Source organism: Trachemys scripta, chromosome 4 (genome assembly GCF_013100865.1).
Source record: "Trachemys scripta elegans isolate TJP31775 chromosome 4, CAS_Tse_1.0, whole genome shotgun sequence".
Taxonomy (NCBI): domain Eukaryota; kingdom Metazoa; phylum Chordata; order Testudines; family Emydidae; genus Trachemys; species Trachemys scripta.
Window position 1 is genome coordinate 118,030,491 of NC_048301.1, and position 19,000 is coordinate 118,049,490.

Below are 19,000 nucleotides of genomic sequence, written 5' to 3' on the forward strand. Positions count from 1 at the left end.
TCGCACTGCGCCCATGCCAGCATGAGTACAAACTGAACTCTTACATGAGAGAGATGTTAATACTGATCTGAGCGGGAGAGCCACTTCATTGTCGAATCTTTTAAATATTCCAGTTCTCAGACTCAAAGGCGTTTGTGACATTCACTCAAGAGCAGCATTGTATCAATGTCAGGAAGAAGTTCTGTTCTTAAAACATCACTCAGAAATAAACAGTCCCCGTCACCCCCTCAAATTTACCAAATGAACCTTGTCAGAAATGATCAATTCATCTCTCACTGAGGCTGACCCAGTCTTTGCTGCATGCCAGAGGAGAGAATTTGACGACACCGCACAGCACATTCAGATTGCCAGATCTCCTTGTAATTAATTCTCTTGTAATACAGTTTGGGGAAAGAGCAATTTATCTTTGAGGTGTTTAAACTGATAATGGGTATTTTTTTGTCTCCTCTTTAAGGCAAAATTTGATCTCAGTTTGTTTTTCAAGGACATGTGTGTGGATTTTAATAAACATCTGCAAATATTTGCTCATGCCATTTGAACTCATCTCCGCGTTAGGCCAATACCTTCTGAGCAGCAACAACAGCTGGGCTTTAGCATATGATAAAGTAGGGAAGCATAAGTGCTGTTGAATGCCTTCCCATTTCTCAACTTTCTGAAAAAATGCAGCTGCACCTAAAACTCAAATTAAGCTGGAGAACTCAGGTTTAATCTCACTCTTCTCCTCCTATCTGTACAGCTATTTGAATGTCACATTCAGCCAGATATGACATGCTTATGTTATTTCTGCCTTTATTACTGCTCATTAGATGACCCAAGTCTAAGTCATGCATTCAGCTGTATTTATCTCTAGTTTTAGGAGCCTGCAAATTGAAATTCTTTTGAGCAAAACTGCAAAGGCTGGGGAAATTTGGAAAAGAATTTAAATACATGGTCTGAATATTAAGTTGGAGACTAGGGAGGAGGGAGTATCTGGCTGCTGACAGAATTTCTGTTTAATGAGTCAGATGTTTTGCTGTGACTTGTCTCCATGGGATGCAGCAGAGTGGGGTATGTCCTGATTCTCAGACTGGCTTTACATTTGTCCTAACCTTGTTGTAGTTTAGAGCAGCCTCAGGGCTGCCCTAAAATGTGTCAATTGGTACTACTGACCTACTGAGAATAGCCAGACTGCAGTAGCACTCCAGCTATGCCTACCCCTTTTAAAAGAATTCATTAAAACAGGAGGAAACCATTTCTAGCTCTAGATTTTAAAATGTATTTATGTTCCATAACAGTTGTGCTTCCTGCAATAGACTGAAGTTCTTTTAAAGCATCTACAGTAACTGACACACACAAAATATTTACCGTGCTGGTGACAGACGGAGAAAAGAGAGAGAGAGCCCAAGGCATATTTAGCACAGCCAAAACCTAGGAAATGCATTTAGGGTGTTTCACGCAAAAAATGCCATCGCTTAGCTTGCTCCTTAAAGGGAACAGTGTATGACAGCCCTGATATGGATGCACAGGGCTAGCACATGTGCAAGGAGCTTTATCCCGCCCCTCCTTGCACGACTCCTCCGATACCAGATACACTTACCCTCCCTGTACTCAGGGAAGCATCAGAATTGTTAACTTGCTGCATCCCTCAGTGGGCAAGGCCTATGCCCCACCATTCCTTCCTTCCACTAGCCCATGTTCCAGAGAGGTCTCACCAGGGACTATGGGGATGTAGGATGCACGCCCTAAAGGATGATGCAGACTAGACACCTTGAAGAAGAACTGTTCTATTTAGTCTTATAACTCCTCTGAGCCTGCAGGGTGCAGCACAGCTCTGCAGCCCCCCCCCACCTCCACCCAGTGGCTTAGTTGTTCCTAAAGTGATAGTCACATGCGTGGGGAGGGAGAGGTTCATTATTGTGTTAAATATTCTGTTATCTTACCCTGAAAATAGATTCGCTCAACTCATTTTTTTATAGCAAGCCAGATTTCCGTCCTGGGCTTCTGTCCCTATTTTACACTCTGGGGGGGAGGGGGAGGGAGAGGGAAAGTAGGGCTGAGTCTTCTATCTGCACAGCCCAGAACAAGGAACTCCATCCTCCATCTACTATCTCCAGACCTTTCGGCTCATGCTCAGAGTTCAGCCCCAAGCTATAGCTAGGAACCGTAATGCCCCCCCTTGGGATCCCATGACGTCAGTCTGTCTCTGGCAGTTGTCTTCAGGACACATCACCCTGCTCCCAAAGTTCTTATTCTCAGCTCCCAAGGACCCTTCTCTTTGCTGCCAGCCGTCTCAATCTCAAGTCTGTCTTCTGTTGCATGCCTGCTGCCTCTTGACTTCACAGCTCAACCCTGCTCCCTTCCCCTGAGGTGTTTGCTAAGACATGCATTCCCAGTGCCACACGCTCTGTCTGTCCCCTGTCAGGTCCTCCTGCAATAGTCACCAGCTACAGTTAAGTGACAAGCTTGGTATGTGATCCAGGAGGCAGAAATTTAGGAGACCTGTGTTCTATTCCTGGCTCTGTCAGTGGCCTTGAACAAGTCACCTCACCTCTTTGTGCTTCTATTTTCCTGTCTGTAAAATGGGAGTAATATGGTTTACTTCCTTCATAAAGTCCTTTGAGATGTACAGATAAAAAGAGCTATTACTATTTAGGTGGGAAATTTAACCATTACTTATATTTGTCCTACTCCAGCAGATGGAAGTCAAACCTCTGGGGGATGGTGCTGGAATCCACATGATGTTCAAAGTAGCTTCTAAACTCCCATAGACAAATCCCCAGTGAGACTATCATTAGTGCATTGCTGTGTGTGTGTCTTTCTCTTTAGTATTCCTACGTTAATCAGCATGTGAGGATTACTTATGCTTTTGACTTGAGAAAACTTTACAAATCCAGCAATTTATCCAATGCCAAGGGGAATTAGAAATTTAAATCTAGGAAAAAAATTATACACTGTGTGTGTCAATACAGCAAACCTGATGAGAGCAGCAATCAATCATGTGAGCATGAAGGTTAGCGGCATATATCCTCTTTACAAAACAGATCAACAGCCAACAAAAAAAAAAGGGAGAAAAATGAATCCATGCAAAAATCTTCAATATGAATCCTGACTGCATGGAAATGATACCATAGCAATGTGGGAGGATAGGCTTGTGGTTACGGCATGGACTTAGAATCCAGGAGATCTGTATTCAACTCTTGGTTCTGCTATAGGTGTCTTGTGTGACCATGGGTGAGTCATCTGTTTAAATAGTAAGTTCTTTCGCCTAGTAACTGACTCTCACTGAATGTACAGTACCTAGCAATGGGGCCCCTGTCTCAGTTAGGGCCTGTTGTGTTAGTTGCAATAAAATAAGTGAGTCCAGAGAGGCTGCCATAATAACATAATATTGTGCAGTATTTGTCCAAAACAACATTTGCAAAGGCATTTTTCTCTTTAAAATGTTGTTTTAGTCACAAATGACATTGTAAATTAAGGCAATGGGGGGATGTTTTCTTTTTTAAATTAGACATTTGAATCTGTAATAGATTTTGCTATTTAGCAATGAATGGATTGTGTTTTTAGTTGCTTAAAAGGTATTTGAGTGACCTGTGAATTCACAGTGCTGGGAAATTAATTGTTAATTGGACATGGTTTTGTTGTTCTTTATGTTGTGATACCAAGGTCTGAAATTGAAGTCTCTGCACGCAGATGGGATTGATTGTGGATCTGTCCTCCCGGGAACCAAAGTTAAATTTTCCATTCGCAAGTAGCTTTGGGGCTGCATAATATTCAGTTATAATGCTTGTAATATGGTCCTGTTCATTACCTGTTGGAATATATTATTCTGACTTGGGATTCTGATGGAGAGTGCTATTTGGGACGGAATTGTTCAGTAAAGGGGATTTTGTGGTGAATTTTAAAAGGGGATTTTACTGCAGGAAAAACCTGGAGGATTGACAGTGCTAGAGACTGAAATCCTATCAGCACAGAACAGATGCAACACAGAGGCAGTTTTGCAAACTCACGATACACACTTCTTTGCTTGTGAGAGAAGGTGGACAGTGAGTGAGTTCTGAGGAAGTCTGGGCAGTTGGAACTCTGGGAGATCTTCGAGAAGGGAGCTTTCCATCCATGACTCCACAATATGCTTCAACGCTCATCCAGAGTAGAGGATAGGAATTTAGACTGTGATTTTCAAAGAAGTTTAAGAGCTCTAGGCACCTAATTCCCTAATCCCATGGGAACTGGGCACCCAAATCCCTTAGGCAGCTTTGAAAAGCTCAGACTTCGCCTCATATCCCATCCTTACCAGTATCAGTGCTTTCTAAATTGCTTTGGGATTCCTTGTCTATCGCAAACGCGATACAAAATCAAATTATTTTCTACAGTCATCTCTGATTGCAAGTGAGATGCTGGAGCATATGCATGTTTTATTTATTTCTCCTACAGCTTAGTCTTGATTTTATTCATTTCCATGTGTGTTTCTTTTATGTGTTTATAAAACTTGTATTTAATAATATATTGCGTTTTGTTCATTATTGCAGGAGAAATTCCACTCATTACAGCTCTTGTTGCAATGGCTGTCACTTGGACTTAGCAACAGACACTTTAGTGCTTAATAGCTTTACTTCAGTCTCTTCTGTAAAAGACAAGGAGGTGCCTAGGTGCTATTTAAGCTACTTAGAAGAAAGTCAATTACTGAATATTTGTCTCTAGAGCATAAAAAAGACAAGTCAGCCCCATCACCAGTTTTTATTTTATTTTCAGATTTGCTGCAGGGAACATTATTTAACATTCCCACTCAGCAACAAGATTCAGCTGGACCTTTTTTGTGTCCGATACTTAAGGCCGAGGCCTGGGCTACAGCTAAAACTTGGGTCAACCCAGCTATATTGTTCAGGGCTGTGATGTCGCTGGGTTGACCTAACCCCACTGCAAACACAGCTACGTCAACAAAAGAATTCTTCCATCAACCCAGCTATTGCCTCTTGGAAAAACTACAGCAACTGAAAAACCTCTGCTATCACTCTAGCTGGGTCTACACTACCCGCCTGAATCGGTGGATAGAAATCGACCTCTCGGGGATCGATTTATCGCGTTCCGTTGGGACGCGACAATCGATCCCCGAATCGACGCTCTTACTCCACCAGCGGAGGTGGTAGTAAGCGCCGTCGACGGGAAGCCGCAGAGGTCGATTTTGCCGCCGTCCTCACAGTGGGGTAAGTCGGCTGCAATACGTCGAATTCAGCTATGCTATTCGCGTAGCTGAATTTGCGTATCTTAAATCGACTCCCCCCTGTAGTGTAGATGTAGCCTCAGATAAGTGTTGACACTAGGTTACAGCAGTGGTGCCTGTAGTGTAGACATACACTGAATGTAAATACTCTGTCTTGGTTACAATGTCCTTACAACCTACCAGGCATAGGTCTCTCCTGCCTAGCTCTGAATGTAATCATTTACTCCTGTGTAAAGTAAATACAAAGGTGAGGTGTAAAACACCTCTGCTCAGAATGGTAGCACTTCACACTCCCTGGGAAGAGTAATGGTAGGCAATTATGAGTGGGTGGAGAGGTGCCCGGGAGACAAAGGGTGTGATTCTTCACTCACTCCTGCTAGTTTTACACCAGCATTACTCCATGGACTTTCAGTAGATATACTCCTGATTTACACCGGTGGAAGGAAGTGACGATCCAGACTCAGTTCTATGGTAAAATGGGGTGCACACACTGAAAGACTTTGAGAACCCCTGCCCTAAACATTATGCCTGCTGGAATGGACTGTGTGCATCAGTGAGATAGATATCATTGGCTCTTCTCTCCCCTTGGTTGTCTTGTTTCCTGAGCTGTTCCTGTGATGCTCAGCTCCAGAACAGAGACATGACTGCATCCCCTCTGCTATATTACAGACCCATCCGGTTACTGTATAGCAATCTCTGGGGTTTGAAGCTAGCCTCTTGGCTTTTGCTGTCATTTGTATCTCCTTTGAAAATTCTTGCACTCTTTCTGGTTTGATAGTGAAATTATTCCACTATGAAATATAAACTTGTGTGAGGATAGTTCTGTATCCATAACAACATTCATTCCTCCCAACAGGCACCTGCTTCTCTGCTACCTACAGCACTCAGGTCTTTTTCACTAGTACGTAGGTAGGTGAGCAGCTTGACTTTACATATGATTAAATGTCACAGATTTCACAGGGGGGCTATAAGGAAGCAGCACTGGAACAGTGCAGTGATCTCAGCCACAGATAACAATGATGAAATCCACTTTCAGATTAATGGCCTCATTCCTCTCTAAGGACCTTCTATGAATATCAAGGTTGGAACATAGTTGAACTTAATTGATTGACAAGCTGCAGGTAGGTGGGTGAGGAATTCATGAACGGGCAGATGGGAACTGGAGTATATGCATGAGGCAGTTCAGGCTATGTCTACACTACGCACCTTTTAGTGACACAACTGTGCCGCTATAGCCGTGCCACTATAAGGTGCGAAGTGTAGCCACTTTCACCCACAACAAGCGGCGGCAGCTTTGTCGGCAGGAGAACTCTCCTGCCAGCAAAGCGTGTTCACGCCGGCACTTTTTGTCGGCAAAACTTTTGTCATTCGGGGGTGTGTGTTTTTTTTCACACCCCTGAATGAAAAAAGTTTTGCCAACCAAGTTCCAGTGTAGACAAAGCCTTAGAGTGGTGTGGTAGCTGAGAATTTATGCAACCTATTGATACCTTACTTGCTTCAACCCGTCTTGTAATAAATGCCATACATAGCAATTTAGAAGTTGCACAGATGAACCAGCAGAGGCTAGACTTTCACTGTCTTGAAATATAACCTCGTGTCCAACCAGGTGGCTGTACTGGAATTCTGGATAGTTTGATTTCCAGTCAGTAGATACTTATTCTATCTTCCAGGCTGCACCACAACGTAAAGCCAAGAAGCCAAAGCTCAGTTTACCTAGAGGCTTCTCAAGTCTGGGCTTGATACTGCTGTCACTGATCACAATCCACATGGAACCAGATTCTCAGCTGGTGTGCACTGATGTAGTCACTGGAGCTACGCTGACTTACACCAGCTGAGAATCTGTACACTGACTTCAGAGATGTCAGATCAGAGCCTATGTCACCAAATCATTGATGTGCTTGGAGGAGGGGGATATGTATAAATACTCCCTAAACTGCTACACACGAAAGCTTTTCAACTCTAATCTAATCTAATGCACCAATCTATCCATTTGTGGTATTTATATGGTAGGACTGTAGTATAGATATACAGAGACAAGGTGGGTGAGGTGATATCTTTTATTGGGCCAACTTCTGTTGGTTAAAGAGACAAGCTTTCTAGCTTACACAGAGCTCTTCTTCAGGTCTATGTAAGCTCGAAAGCTTGCCTCTTTCACCAACAGAATCATAGAATCATAGAATCATAGAATATCAGAGTTGGAAGGGACCTCAAGAGGTCATCTAGTCCAACCCCCTGCTCAAAGCAGGACCAATTCCCAGCTAAATCATCCCAGCCAGGGCTTTGTCAAGCCGGGCCTTAAAAACCTCCAAGGAAGGAGACTCCACCACCTCCCTAGGTAACGCATTCCAGTGCTTCACCACCCTCCTAGTGAAATAGTGTTTCCTAATATCCAACCTGGACCTCCCCCACTGCAACTTGAGATCATTGCTCCTTGTTCTATCATCTGCCACCACTGAGAACAGCCGAGCTCCATCCTCTTTGGAACCCCCCTTCAGGTAGTTGAAGGCTGCTATCAAATCCCCCCTCATTCTTCTCTTCTGGAGACTAAACAATCCCAGTTGGCCCAATAAAAGATATCACCTCACCCACCTTGTGTCTCTAATATTCTGGGACCATCACAGCTACAACACTGGAAATGTATAGAAATACAGTGAGGCTCTGCTGTATAAGCTACTTAGCATTAAAATTTAAACCCAAAGGGATCTGTTTGTGTGAGCCCTATGCCCACATGCAGTCCCACTGAAGTCACATCACATTGCAAGGCTGGGTCCTACATGAATTACTGTAGAGACTCATACCAGCCACATGACGGCTAATGCCATGTGAAACAACTGCGTGGATGGCACTTTTTACCAAATGGGCAGAGGTGTGTGTGTGTGTGTGTATACATATTTCATATTTACATTATTATGCATTTATATTATGTTTTTCATCTAAATTACATTGTGTTACACTCTACATTTCAAATAGCTGGTAAAATGGAGATTTTTTGTAAGATTTTAAAGGATATACAGTATATACACTGTCAAATCCATTTTGAATGTAGATGCAACACCCAGAGCTAATATATGGCAGATGCATTTCATTTCTGCATGGCAGCTGTCCACTTGTTGCTATCCTAGAGGTCCAGAATGCCAACATTTGTGAATTTGCCGGTCCCATCTCTGCCCTCTGAGATGCAAGATGGAGACACACCCTAGATACTTGCCTGGGGTAGAAATAACACATCTTTCTTCTACTACCCTCCATCGAGTCCCCTAACACTGGATTCCTGGCAGACAACATTTCACAGAAGAAAAGAAATCTCTAGGCTAGATCTACACTACAAATGCTACAGCGCCGCAGCTACACAGCCGTAGTGTAGACACTTACTACAGTGTTGGAAAGGGTTTTCCATTGCTGTAGGTAAGCCATCCCCTCGAGAGGCAGTAGCTAGGTGACAGAAGAATTCCTCCATCCACCTAATAGAGTCTAAACTGGGGCTTAAGTTGGGTTAACCATATCTCTCAGGTGTGAATTTTTCACACCCCTGAGCGACATAGCTAGGTCGACCTAAATGTTAAGTGTAGACTGGGCCTTAGTCTCTAGTAGCTATAAGAACCTGATTCTGCAATCCTGGCTCTAGTATAAGTTGGCAGGTCCAAAATGAAGAATGCAATACATGCGTTATATTTTTGCACTGAATGTATTAGTATATCCCTGGTAAACCCCAGAAATTCCCAGGAGCTGCTTGATTATGGCCAGCCTTTAATTCTGTATGACATGCAGTAGCTTTTTATTTTTTTAAAAAAGCTCGGACATGATAAGACTACAAAGGGACCACACTGCCAAAAGGGTGAATAACTCCTGATAAAGATAAAAAATAAGGATGTACATTTTTTATCACAGTGGAAGCGGGCTGGTGTGTAATCAAGGGCAACAATGGAAACCCCATTGCTTCATACATTTAAAACAAGATTAGATGAAAATACATTGTAGTGAACTAGATTGTGTGTGCATAGATGTGGGCAGATGAGTGTGTTTGTATAGGCGTAAGTAAATGCACATGTGCGTAGAGGTAGGTAAGGTGTGTGTGTGTGTACCACTGCCCTTACTAGTTAGAAAGAGAAGTGGCAGTTGTGTCTCATATGACTTACACACAATGATTTTGAGATTTGCCATTAGCTTAAGTGTAGCAAGATGGGCTTTTGGAGCAGAAGGCTGTGAATTCTATCCCTGCTTTTTCCATAAAGTTCCCAGTGGGCATGCTGTGTGACGCAGGGACAACAGTGAAATTCCAACGTGACCATGGATTTGTTACAATATCATAGGGGACAATTCTTCCCCTGTGGGGGAATGGTCTAGGTGACCGAGCCCTGTGATTTGTGTGTATCTTTTATTCTTCCCTTAATGCTAGCAACTCCCATCATGATAAAATGCCCATGTTGCGTCTGCGTTGCTAGTGATGCTACCAGTAAAGCAGTATCACCATTAATGCGGGGTGACTGTAAACGGTGCAGTCTGTCAGTGGAAGGTGCTGTCTGGGATAAATGGGACTTACCTTTTGTGCTCTTCGCTTGTCAGCTCTCTGATTCTGATGATAAATTCGGCTGAAATTGGAAACAATAACTGGGACAGGCAGAGCAATGACCAGCACTCCGCTCAGCGAGCAAATGGAGCCAAATATCTTTCCAGCAATCGTCTTGGGCACCATGTCACCATAACTAGAGGGAAACAAAGACAAAAAGAGGGCCCGCTCCTTTAGACAAAGCCAACCATGCCAAGAGCCTGTGTAATTTCACTGAGCATGCAGACAAACTGAAAGGTCAAGCTGGACAGTAAAATCTAATAGCCAACAACAGGGCACTGGTGCATTGCATCCCAAACAATCCTAATACTACCTCCATGGGAAAAGTATCATTGGATTCAAAGAGAGTGTCTTGATAATAGCCAAAGTCAGGTCTTGACTAGGAGCCTTACCAAAAACTTAGAACAGCCTCCTCTTGGTCCCCAGTGAATATATAGTCAGAAACTGTAACTGGAGTTTTCAAAAGGACTGGTTCATTTTAGGTCCACAACTAAAGAGAGTGGCAATCTCATGTCCTGGTATATGCATAAGATGATCACTACAGAGATCAGGAAGGCGTTTCCCCACAATGTGCAGGATTATGCTATTGGCTAGCTGCATTATAGTTTGGATTTGCTATTCATATGTTTGTCTGAAGTACAGGTGTTGGCCAGGGCTGAAGTCAGGATGCTGGACAGGAAGGACCAGTGATCTGAATCTGTGTAGCAAATCACATGTAATGGAGGGACCTGATTTACCACCTCTTTTATACTGGTGTCACATTACTGATGTCCATGGATTTACCCCTGATTTACTCCATGGTAGGTCAGAAGAGAATTAGATCCTTCGACTCCAATAAATGTCAGGAAAGCTATGATTTAGAGCTCTGCAAAATGACTGAAACCCCAAGCCAAGTCTGCTGCTGGGCTTACCTTACAAACTGAAAATTGAGTTTGTGTTCATTGAAGGATTCACGAAGGATTGATAAGGAAAACTTGGGTTGGTTTATATATTTAAATAAAATCTCAGCGGACGCTTCTGGTTTCACATATATTCAGACGTTTTTGATTTATTTAAACCCCAAATTCAATAAGAAACTCAATCACATGAACCCAACTGGAAAACATTGAAACAAATCTTAGCAAACTCCAACCTAAGTTCTGCACAACTCTCTCTTCATTAACAATTTTATTTTGCATTTGGAATAATGTTGGTATAAGCAGAGATAAAAGAATCCCCTTAATTTTTATACTAATTGAAAATCATGTTGATCTAACTTCTTTAGATTTCACATGACAAAAACTACCACCGAGTAAAGTGCTACTTTACTCTGTTTGTGTTTTTATTTTGCATATTGCAAAAGCTTTCTACTGTATTTGTATCTGTGGAGAAACCCTCAATGCTTTGACTTGTGGTTACTCACTAGTGCAATAAGAAGCATGCCTGTTATTCCCTAAGGGAACAAACACTACTGTAACTGCTCTGAGTTCCGACAGGTGATTGGCTGACCTAGCTCACTGACTGCCATATTATAGTGAAGGGAAAGCACTGTAGTGAAGGTAATTGGGATTTTGAATTTACAGTTTAGTCTGACGCAATCCCCATGTTGCATCCCAAATGATTGGACCTCTTAATTCCAGCTGACTGCCCCATCACTCATGATTCCTCCATATCACAGCACAACTTATCAGAATTTGGAATTCTAATGGCGTGCCAGCTATTGGCAAAGCGAAAGCAACCGCCCTGCTCTCAACGGATGCGGAGGTGACCTCGGCCAGAGAAGGGTGTTCATGATCCCATGCAGTTTGCCTCTAGAAGTGATTTCAATGCTCTCTTCTGCAAATGACTGTCAGACAAGTCAAACTCACACCCAGAGAAATGAATTACAGTGTCTTCAGAGCAGCCAGTAAAGGTCACATTTTGTAGTTAGCACCCATGTGGTGTAATAGGAACATAATGAAGTCAGTTATCGACTGAACTTATTGGCATATATGAGTGGCCTTGTTAAAGCATTCATTGTGTATGTTACCATCAAAGCAAACACAAATGACTATAAGCTGGAGGAAGGAAAAACAAAAAGCAGAGCAGACGAGATTTAGGCACTCTACAATCAATACTGTAACTTGTTTAAATGTGTATTGCAAATGAGAGTCCAGGATACAAACCTTTTGGGCACAACAAGTGGGATATTCAAAAGCTCATAAGTGACTTAGGAGCACAGCGCCACTGGGACAAGGTGGAAAGGCTCTGCCTGTGTTCGGCATGTAAAGGATTCCCTGGCTCCCTGCCTGATTCTTGACTCATCTAGGGCGGGGCTGTGATAGGACGGGGGGAAATGCAGAAAAGGGGGCCAGGAGAAGGGCGTGTTCCTTCTCTGTTCTGCTTACTGAAAACTGGAAAGAAAGGTCTCTGGCTGCTGTGACCAGGGTTGGCTCCAGCTTTTCTGCCGCCCCAAGAGGCCAAAAAAAGAAAAAAAGCCCATCGGCGGCACTTCGGCGGCAGCTCAATTGCGCTGCTTCATTCTTCGGCGGCAATTCGACGGCGAGTCGTTCACTCCCTCTCTTCCTCTTCAGCGGCACTTCGGCGGCAGCTCAAAGAGGAAGAGACGGACTGAGGGATCCGCTGCCGAATTCCCGCCGAAGACCTGGAGGTGCCGCCCCGATATAGGACAGAGTGCCGCCCCTTTGTATTGGCCGCCCCAAGCACCTGCTTCCTTCGCTGGTGCCTGGAGCTGGCCCTGGCTGTGACCTGGTGTCCTGAGTCACGTTGCTCATGTTTTGGATCTTGGATCTGCCTTATGGGCTTTACCTTTTTACCATTTGCTGGCTGGCAAATCTGCCTGCCTGCTTACACCGTCCACGAGCTTGATGGGTAAAACTTCCTGTGCAGAGCAGAGCCTTAAGCAGAAATTCTTATCTGGTGAGACATTCCAATATGTCAACCTTTTGTTTCATCCTGAACTGGGATGGAAAGCTAAAATTAGTGACATTTTTGCAGCATGAAAAGGTCCCAACATTTTTGATTTGGAAATGTTGGAGAGTTTTGTTTTCAGCATCCCAAACTGAAATGGAAAATTCCCAAGCAGCTCCGCTTCTATAACTTTGGAATGCAATAAGGGAGTGGTCAGTTCTGATGGCTCCTCCTGACTGGCTAAGATTTGCATACATCCTGTTGTGACACCCCTACCCCCATTCTCTAGACTGCTTGTTTGTCCCTACGACTTTGTCCGTCTTGTCATTTAGAGTATAACCTCACTGGGACAGGGACTGCCATTTCCTGCATGTCTGTACAGTACCTAGCACATTGGGGCCCTGGTAGGTTGGCCTCTGGTTGCTACTGCAATGTAAATGACAATAGGAAGTGTGTGTACTGTGAGATGTAGTGTGACACAGTTGCTAACAAAGGTGTATCGAAATTCGGACACTAGGCAGCAATCTCTTTAAAAAAATGCACACAGTCATGATACAGGCTTGGATTAACATCTTCCTTCATTGAGGAAAATAAGCTGTTTGCTGACTGCAGTCACCAGCAGTGGCTTCTTATTAGCATTAGGGAACCATAAAGAGGCCCTGACTGAGATCAGGGCTCCACACATGGAAAGAGTTGGTTCCTGCCCCGAAGGCTCACACTAGAAATTAACAAGACAAGGAGTGGCAGAAAGGGCGTTCTGTTTTGCAGATGAGGCACAGAGAGGTGATCTGCCTAGGGTCTATGGCAGAAATGGAAACTGAACTCTTGTGAGTCCTGATCCAGCACCTTCATCCCAGGACCATCCTATTCATATATAATAAACTTCAGCTTTGTCCCGACCTGGGGTTACACCCGGAGGGTGGCCACTCACACACTTTACAGCATCACTATCTGCGACCCTGTGCTGATGTGTTGTTAGAAAAATACCCAACCAGGCACAGTAACATGCCAGAAATGTGGGTTCTCTTATGGGGCCTGACCCTGCAGAGTGCTGAGAGCTCAGCGCTCCTAGCCCCAACCTATGTTGTTGTTTTTAAAAACTTGCTCTCCCTTGCCTGCTCTCTTGTGCTTCGCTTATTACGTCTCTTTAGGTGTTTGCCGGTCCATGCGCCAATCTGGCAGTAGGGGAGGTCTCTGGGCGGAATGCGGAGTGCTTGGTGGAACACAGACCTGACTTGCTATTCCAGTCCATTACACACAGTCTAGCCACGACTGTGCTTGAGGGTCCCTTGTGCGCTCTCTTTCCATGCTGAAAGGTGCATAGGCTATTTGGCCCAATATCTGACATAAAAAATCATGACAGGATCTTCTCTGGGCTACTGCACTCCTTTGTCTCCGGCAAAAGGCTCTATTTAAGGCACCAAAGGCCAAGTGACAGCAGCCTTCCACATCTCTGTCGCATTTTCAGTTTTCTGAATTTTCTGTAATTGTCTCACACAACTGGCTGAAGTTTAATTGAACCATGCAGAGGCCTTTTTCTGGATTCACCTGCAGTCAGTGTGCTAACACCCCATGTGATGCCGCTAATCAATAAATCATTCTTTGTCTATTAACTTTTTAGACACTGCCTTACACAAAGATAGTTTAAAGGCTCTTGTTAAGCAATAACTTGTTCTGCCTCATTTGATACTGTCAAGATTCTTTTTTTCCCCTTTTCCCCTGCTGCCCCTGGACGCAATAGAACTGCAAATTAATCATATGCCTCAAACATGACCCTGCTGACCTGCAGCATAGAGACAGACCTTCTGTGCATCCGCGGAAGGTGTAATAACTGTCTGGCACACGCTCCATTTTCATGAATTCGGTTTAGTTAGGGTTACCATACGTCTGTTTTTTCCCGGACATGTCTGGCTTTTTGGTAATCAAACCCCCGGCGGGGGGAATTGTCAAAAAGCCGAACATGTTCGGGAAAATACCGCCGGCCGGGCACTTCCCCTCCCGCGGCTGCTCTGCTCTTCCCCTGACTCTTCAGCTCTGGTTAAGAGCCGAGTTGCCCGAGCGCTCCGGCTTCGGGCAGCCCCCTTGCCTCCGGACCCCAAGCCGCCGGCCGGGCCCTTCCTCTCACGGGCTCCAGCTGCTCTGCTCCGGCGGCGCAGGGTCCGGAGGCATGGGGGCTGGCCGAAGCCCGAGCGCTACCGGCTTCACGGTTTGCCGGGCAGCCTCCAGACCCTGCGCCCCCAGCTGGGTGCTTCCTCTCCCGGGCTCCAGCTGTGCTGGGGAAGCGCCGGCCAGGGCGCAGGGTCTGGAGGCTGCCTGGCAAACCGTGAAGCCGGTAGCACTCGGGCAGCCCTTTTCGCGTGGCTGGGAGGGAGGAGGGGGAGTTAGGGCGGAGACTTTGGGGAATGGGCGGGGAAGGGGCGGAGTTGGGCGGGGCTAGGGTGGGAAAGGGGTGGGGCCAGGGCCTGTGGAGTGTCCTCTTTTTTTATTTTTTAAATATGGTAACTCTAATTTAGTATATTCATACAGACCGACTGCGAGCTGCTCTGTTACTCAGGGCTTCAAAGGAAGTGCTATAAAAGGGTCAGACCAGCATAGTGTGTGGAGAGGAAGCTTGCTTAAGGTATTTTTACCTTGACTTGGGCAAACACTGGGAAATGTACTGTAAGGAGCAATTCTGCACTGGCTGGAGTAGGCTGGACTGGAATGAGACTTCACAGGTCTTCGCCAATGCTGACTCCTGTGTGCATCTACACAGCAGAATTATCTGGGCACAGAATTTTGTTGAATTTACTGGGATTTGGTGTCTTGCAATATAAAGTGACACTGATAACTTAAAAAGTACCAAGTAACTCAAGATGTTGCTCTCCTTTTCCCTCTCTATCACCTTTCCTTCCTCTCCCTTCCCATTCCCTGACCTTTCTGCTCTTCTTCCCTTATTTTTGGGAATTTTTTTCAATAAAATATAAGTTTAAAAAAGAAAGAAAGAAAGAAAGAAAGAAAGAAAGAAAAAGGAGAAGTTGGGATTTTATTTGCCAACTCTGCATTGAATTGAATAAGAACCAACAAAGTAGCAAAAAGAACTTGAACCATTTCTAGGCTGCTCATTGTTAAAGAAAAGTTTATCCATTGGTTAAAAGACCTGGGTATCCACCGAGCTATCCATCCATTTTCATATCACTCGGATGCATAACATGGCCTCTGTGCCCTACTGGATATATGCTCTGTAGATCTCTGTTAATCTAGCAACTACAGGGTAACTTTTCTCTGGGACTATAACTGCTGTGTTTCTATTGACTACAACATGTGTGTGAGAACAAAGACAAGGTCATGCATTGTTGCAACAATGTTCAAACCCACACCTTCATTTAATTCATTAATTAATTCTGGAGACAGAGCAGTTCTGTGACGCTGCAACAAGGAGCACTTCCTGGAAACTGGTGGAGTTGCTCTATGATCTAAATCACTTCTAGGTGACTCTCCCTGTGTTTAGAAAAACCTTAGCATGCATACACAGTATCCAAGTGGGTGATTCATTACACAACCTCCTCCCACTGCAACCAAAGAAGAAGTTCTCCTTTTGTGTTGTTTTGTTACTGCTGTGCCAACCCTTCCAACGTGAATTTGAGCTGCATCATTTGGAATAAATCAAGTGTCTCTGGGCTCACACATGGAGCTTCTGTCAAACATTCCTGGTGGGGGCAGTGATGTAAAGCATTTAATGACAGGGCACTTGTAACTTTTAGAGGCATGACTAAAGCAAGGCAAGACATGGTGCATCTGGTATAATTTCTGCTTCTCTGGGGAAGTGGGAAAGGTGCTAAAGAGGCTAAGAAAGACTCCGCTTGCAGCTATGAAATGCTCAATCTGTTCCAGAGGATAACAGTGGTGAGTCAGTGTTTAACCATTAGGTTATGCTGCAGCAGGTGCTCTGCATGTCACCAGGTTTCAGAATGTTGTAAGGAAGTGCGAGCTGCCAGAGCTGATTTTGAATCACCAAGGGAGAGCTTAGAACCACCATAGCAACTAAATTTTCTAATAGATGCAACCAAAACATGTGAAGACAATGCAGGGTTGAGAACAGTGGCTGAATAGTGGTGATGCAATAACATCTTTAAAGACTTTCCTATTATTATTGTTTAAAGTGCACCTAGTGTTTGTGAAAGCTGCCAGACTGAGAGCGCCGGAGACTGACTATGTCTAGCTACTGAACAGGCGCTAAGTGGCATGGGCTGTGCCACCATTAAATAAGCATCACAGACCTGTGAGAGGTAAATAAGGGAGGTTGTTTCACCCATGTGTATGCCTCCCGAATGCAGCAGATGTTCAAAACTCCACAGCAACAGCGTAGGCAGGAAAAGGAGAGGAATACCATCTCTGAATGAAATTGGTGGGGAAATTTCAGGAGGTAGAATGTAGTTACTTGAGTTGGAACACAGCCAGACACTAGCGTTAACAGCCTTATCTCTTGTAGAAAAGATCACCATGGGATCTTCAATGACCGCAAAAGGCCACGGCCTTGGTTTTATATCCTGATTGAATTATGGCACCTCCAGCTTCGTACACTACACCAGGGCTTACGGCTGATTTTGAGTAAAGCCCATACTGTGGTTTAGTATTGACTTGGTGGAAAGAGTGATCCTTACTGTTTCACAACAGGACCTACACATTTTGTAGTAGTTTCATGTTGTAGTAGGGTCCCAGTCCCATCTTACTTAGCATATGAGGCTTGCCATGCATCTTAGTACACGATGGTCTGCCTACAAGATATGACATGCAATTTAAATATTTAAATATTTAGATATGACAAGATAATTTTAAAAATGACATAGCGTAATAACTTTGCATGCTAATTAAGGCACTGTTTCCTATATACAAACTGAGATAAAGATGATGTGGTTTTGGTACCTGGGTGCTGCCCTTGTCTGCACTAACTCTTCAAAAAACAAGTAACTGTCTGAACGTCAGGATGATTTCCCTTGGTTGTGTACGGTGCAGTCCGGAATACAGAGAAGAAAACTTGTTTCAGGTTATGCCATTTCCCAATAGGATTTGCAGATGACCTAATGTTTTTGAGAGCTGGCATTTTGTAAAGCAGCTGCAGCTTCCGGAAAACAAACAAACAAACAAAAAAACCCCGACACAAAAAAACTCCCCAATCCCTCATATTTTCTCACCTGTCACAATCAATTTACTATCAACAATGCAGTTGTTTGTTTATTTGGTATTACCAGAGGGCCATAAACGCAGCATTTTCAAATGAGGAACACTCGCTGCTGCTCCCTTATTCTTCAGGGCAGAGAACAATGAATAAACACTCTTCAGCCCTGCTCTGAATGGCAAAGCCACATGCTTATTTCCAGACTGCTGGTGACATGGGTTAATTTGTGGGCTATCAAGGGAGCCACAAGAGATATTACAACATATCGTTGTCTTGTTGCTTCTCGGGAAACAAGGGAAGTGAGACGGGGTCTCCTGTGATAACTCGCAATATAACTTTGTTTAAATACTGCATGGTCATGACTAGGGTTACCATATTAAAACATTTAAAAAAGAGGACACTCCACGGGGCCCCTTCCCCGCCCCAACTCTGCCCCTTCCCCGGCCCCACACCAACTCCGCCCCCATTCCAACCCCTTCCCCAAAGTCCCCACCCCAACTCCGCCCCCTCCCCTGAGCGCCCCCTGCATTCCCCCTCCTCCTCTCTCCCAGCCACGCGAAACAGCTGCCCAAGCGCTATCGGCTTCACGGTTTGCCGGGCAGCCCCCAGACCTCCAGACCCTGCGCCCACAGTTGGGCGCTTCCTCAGCGCAGCCGGAGCCCGGGAGGGGAAGCGTCCAGCCGGGGGCACAGGGTCTGGAGGTCTGGAGGCTGCCCAGCAAACCGTGAAGCCAGTAGCGCTCGGGCAGCTCAGCTCTTCAGCTACACAGAGCTGAGGTGTCTGGGGGGAGCAGCAGCAGCCGCCGCCGCCGGAGCCGCTCTAAGGTAAGCAGGGGACAGGGATGCCGGCAAAGCATTTTCCCGGACATGTTCGGCTTTTTGGCAATTCCCCCCGGACGGGGATTTGAGGACCAAAAAGCCGGACATGTCCGGGAAAATCCGGATGTATGGTAACCCTATACTACAGTGATGAGCGTGGAATAAGAACCCACCGCAATTAGAACAGAGGCAGTGTGACTCAGAGACACTGCTCTCTATCACATTTCAGAGGGTAGCCGTGTTAGTCTGTATCAGCAAAAACAACGAGGAGTCCTTGTGGCACCTTAGAGACTAACACATTTATTTGGGCATAAGCTTTCATGGGCTAGAACCCACGTCATCAGATGCATGAAGTGAAAAATACAGGAGCC

At 44.8% G+C, this 19,000-nt stretch overlaps 1 protein-coding gene across 1 annotated transcript in view; it reads right to left on the reverse strand.

Moving 5' to 3' along the window:
• Window positions 1-19,000, reverse strand: part of KCND3 (potassium voltage-gated channel subfamily D member 3) — a 245,159-nt gene that overhangs the window by 42,187 nt on the left and 183,972 nt on the right. The window contains exon 3 of the mRNA XM_034770596.1: window positions 9,738-9,900. Within this exon, the coding sequence (XP_034626487.1) occupies window positions 9,738-9,900 (163 nt within the window). The remainder of the gene's footprint in view (window positions 1-9,737; window positions 9,901-19,000) is intronic.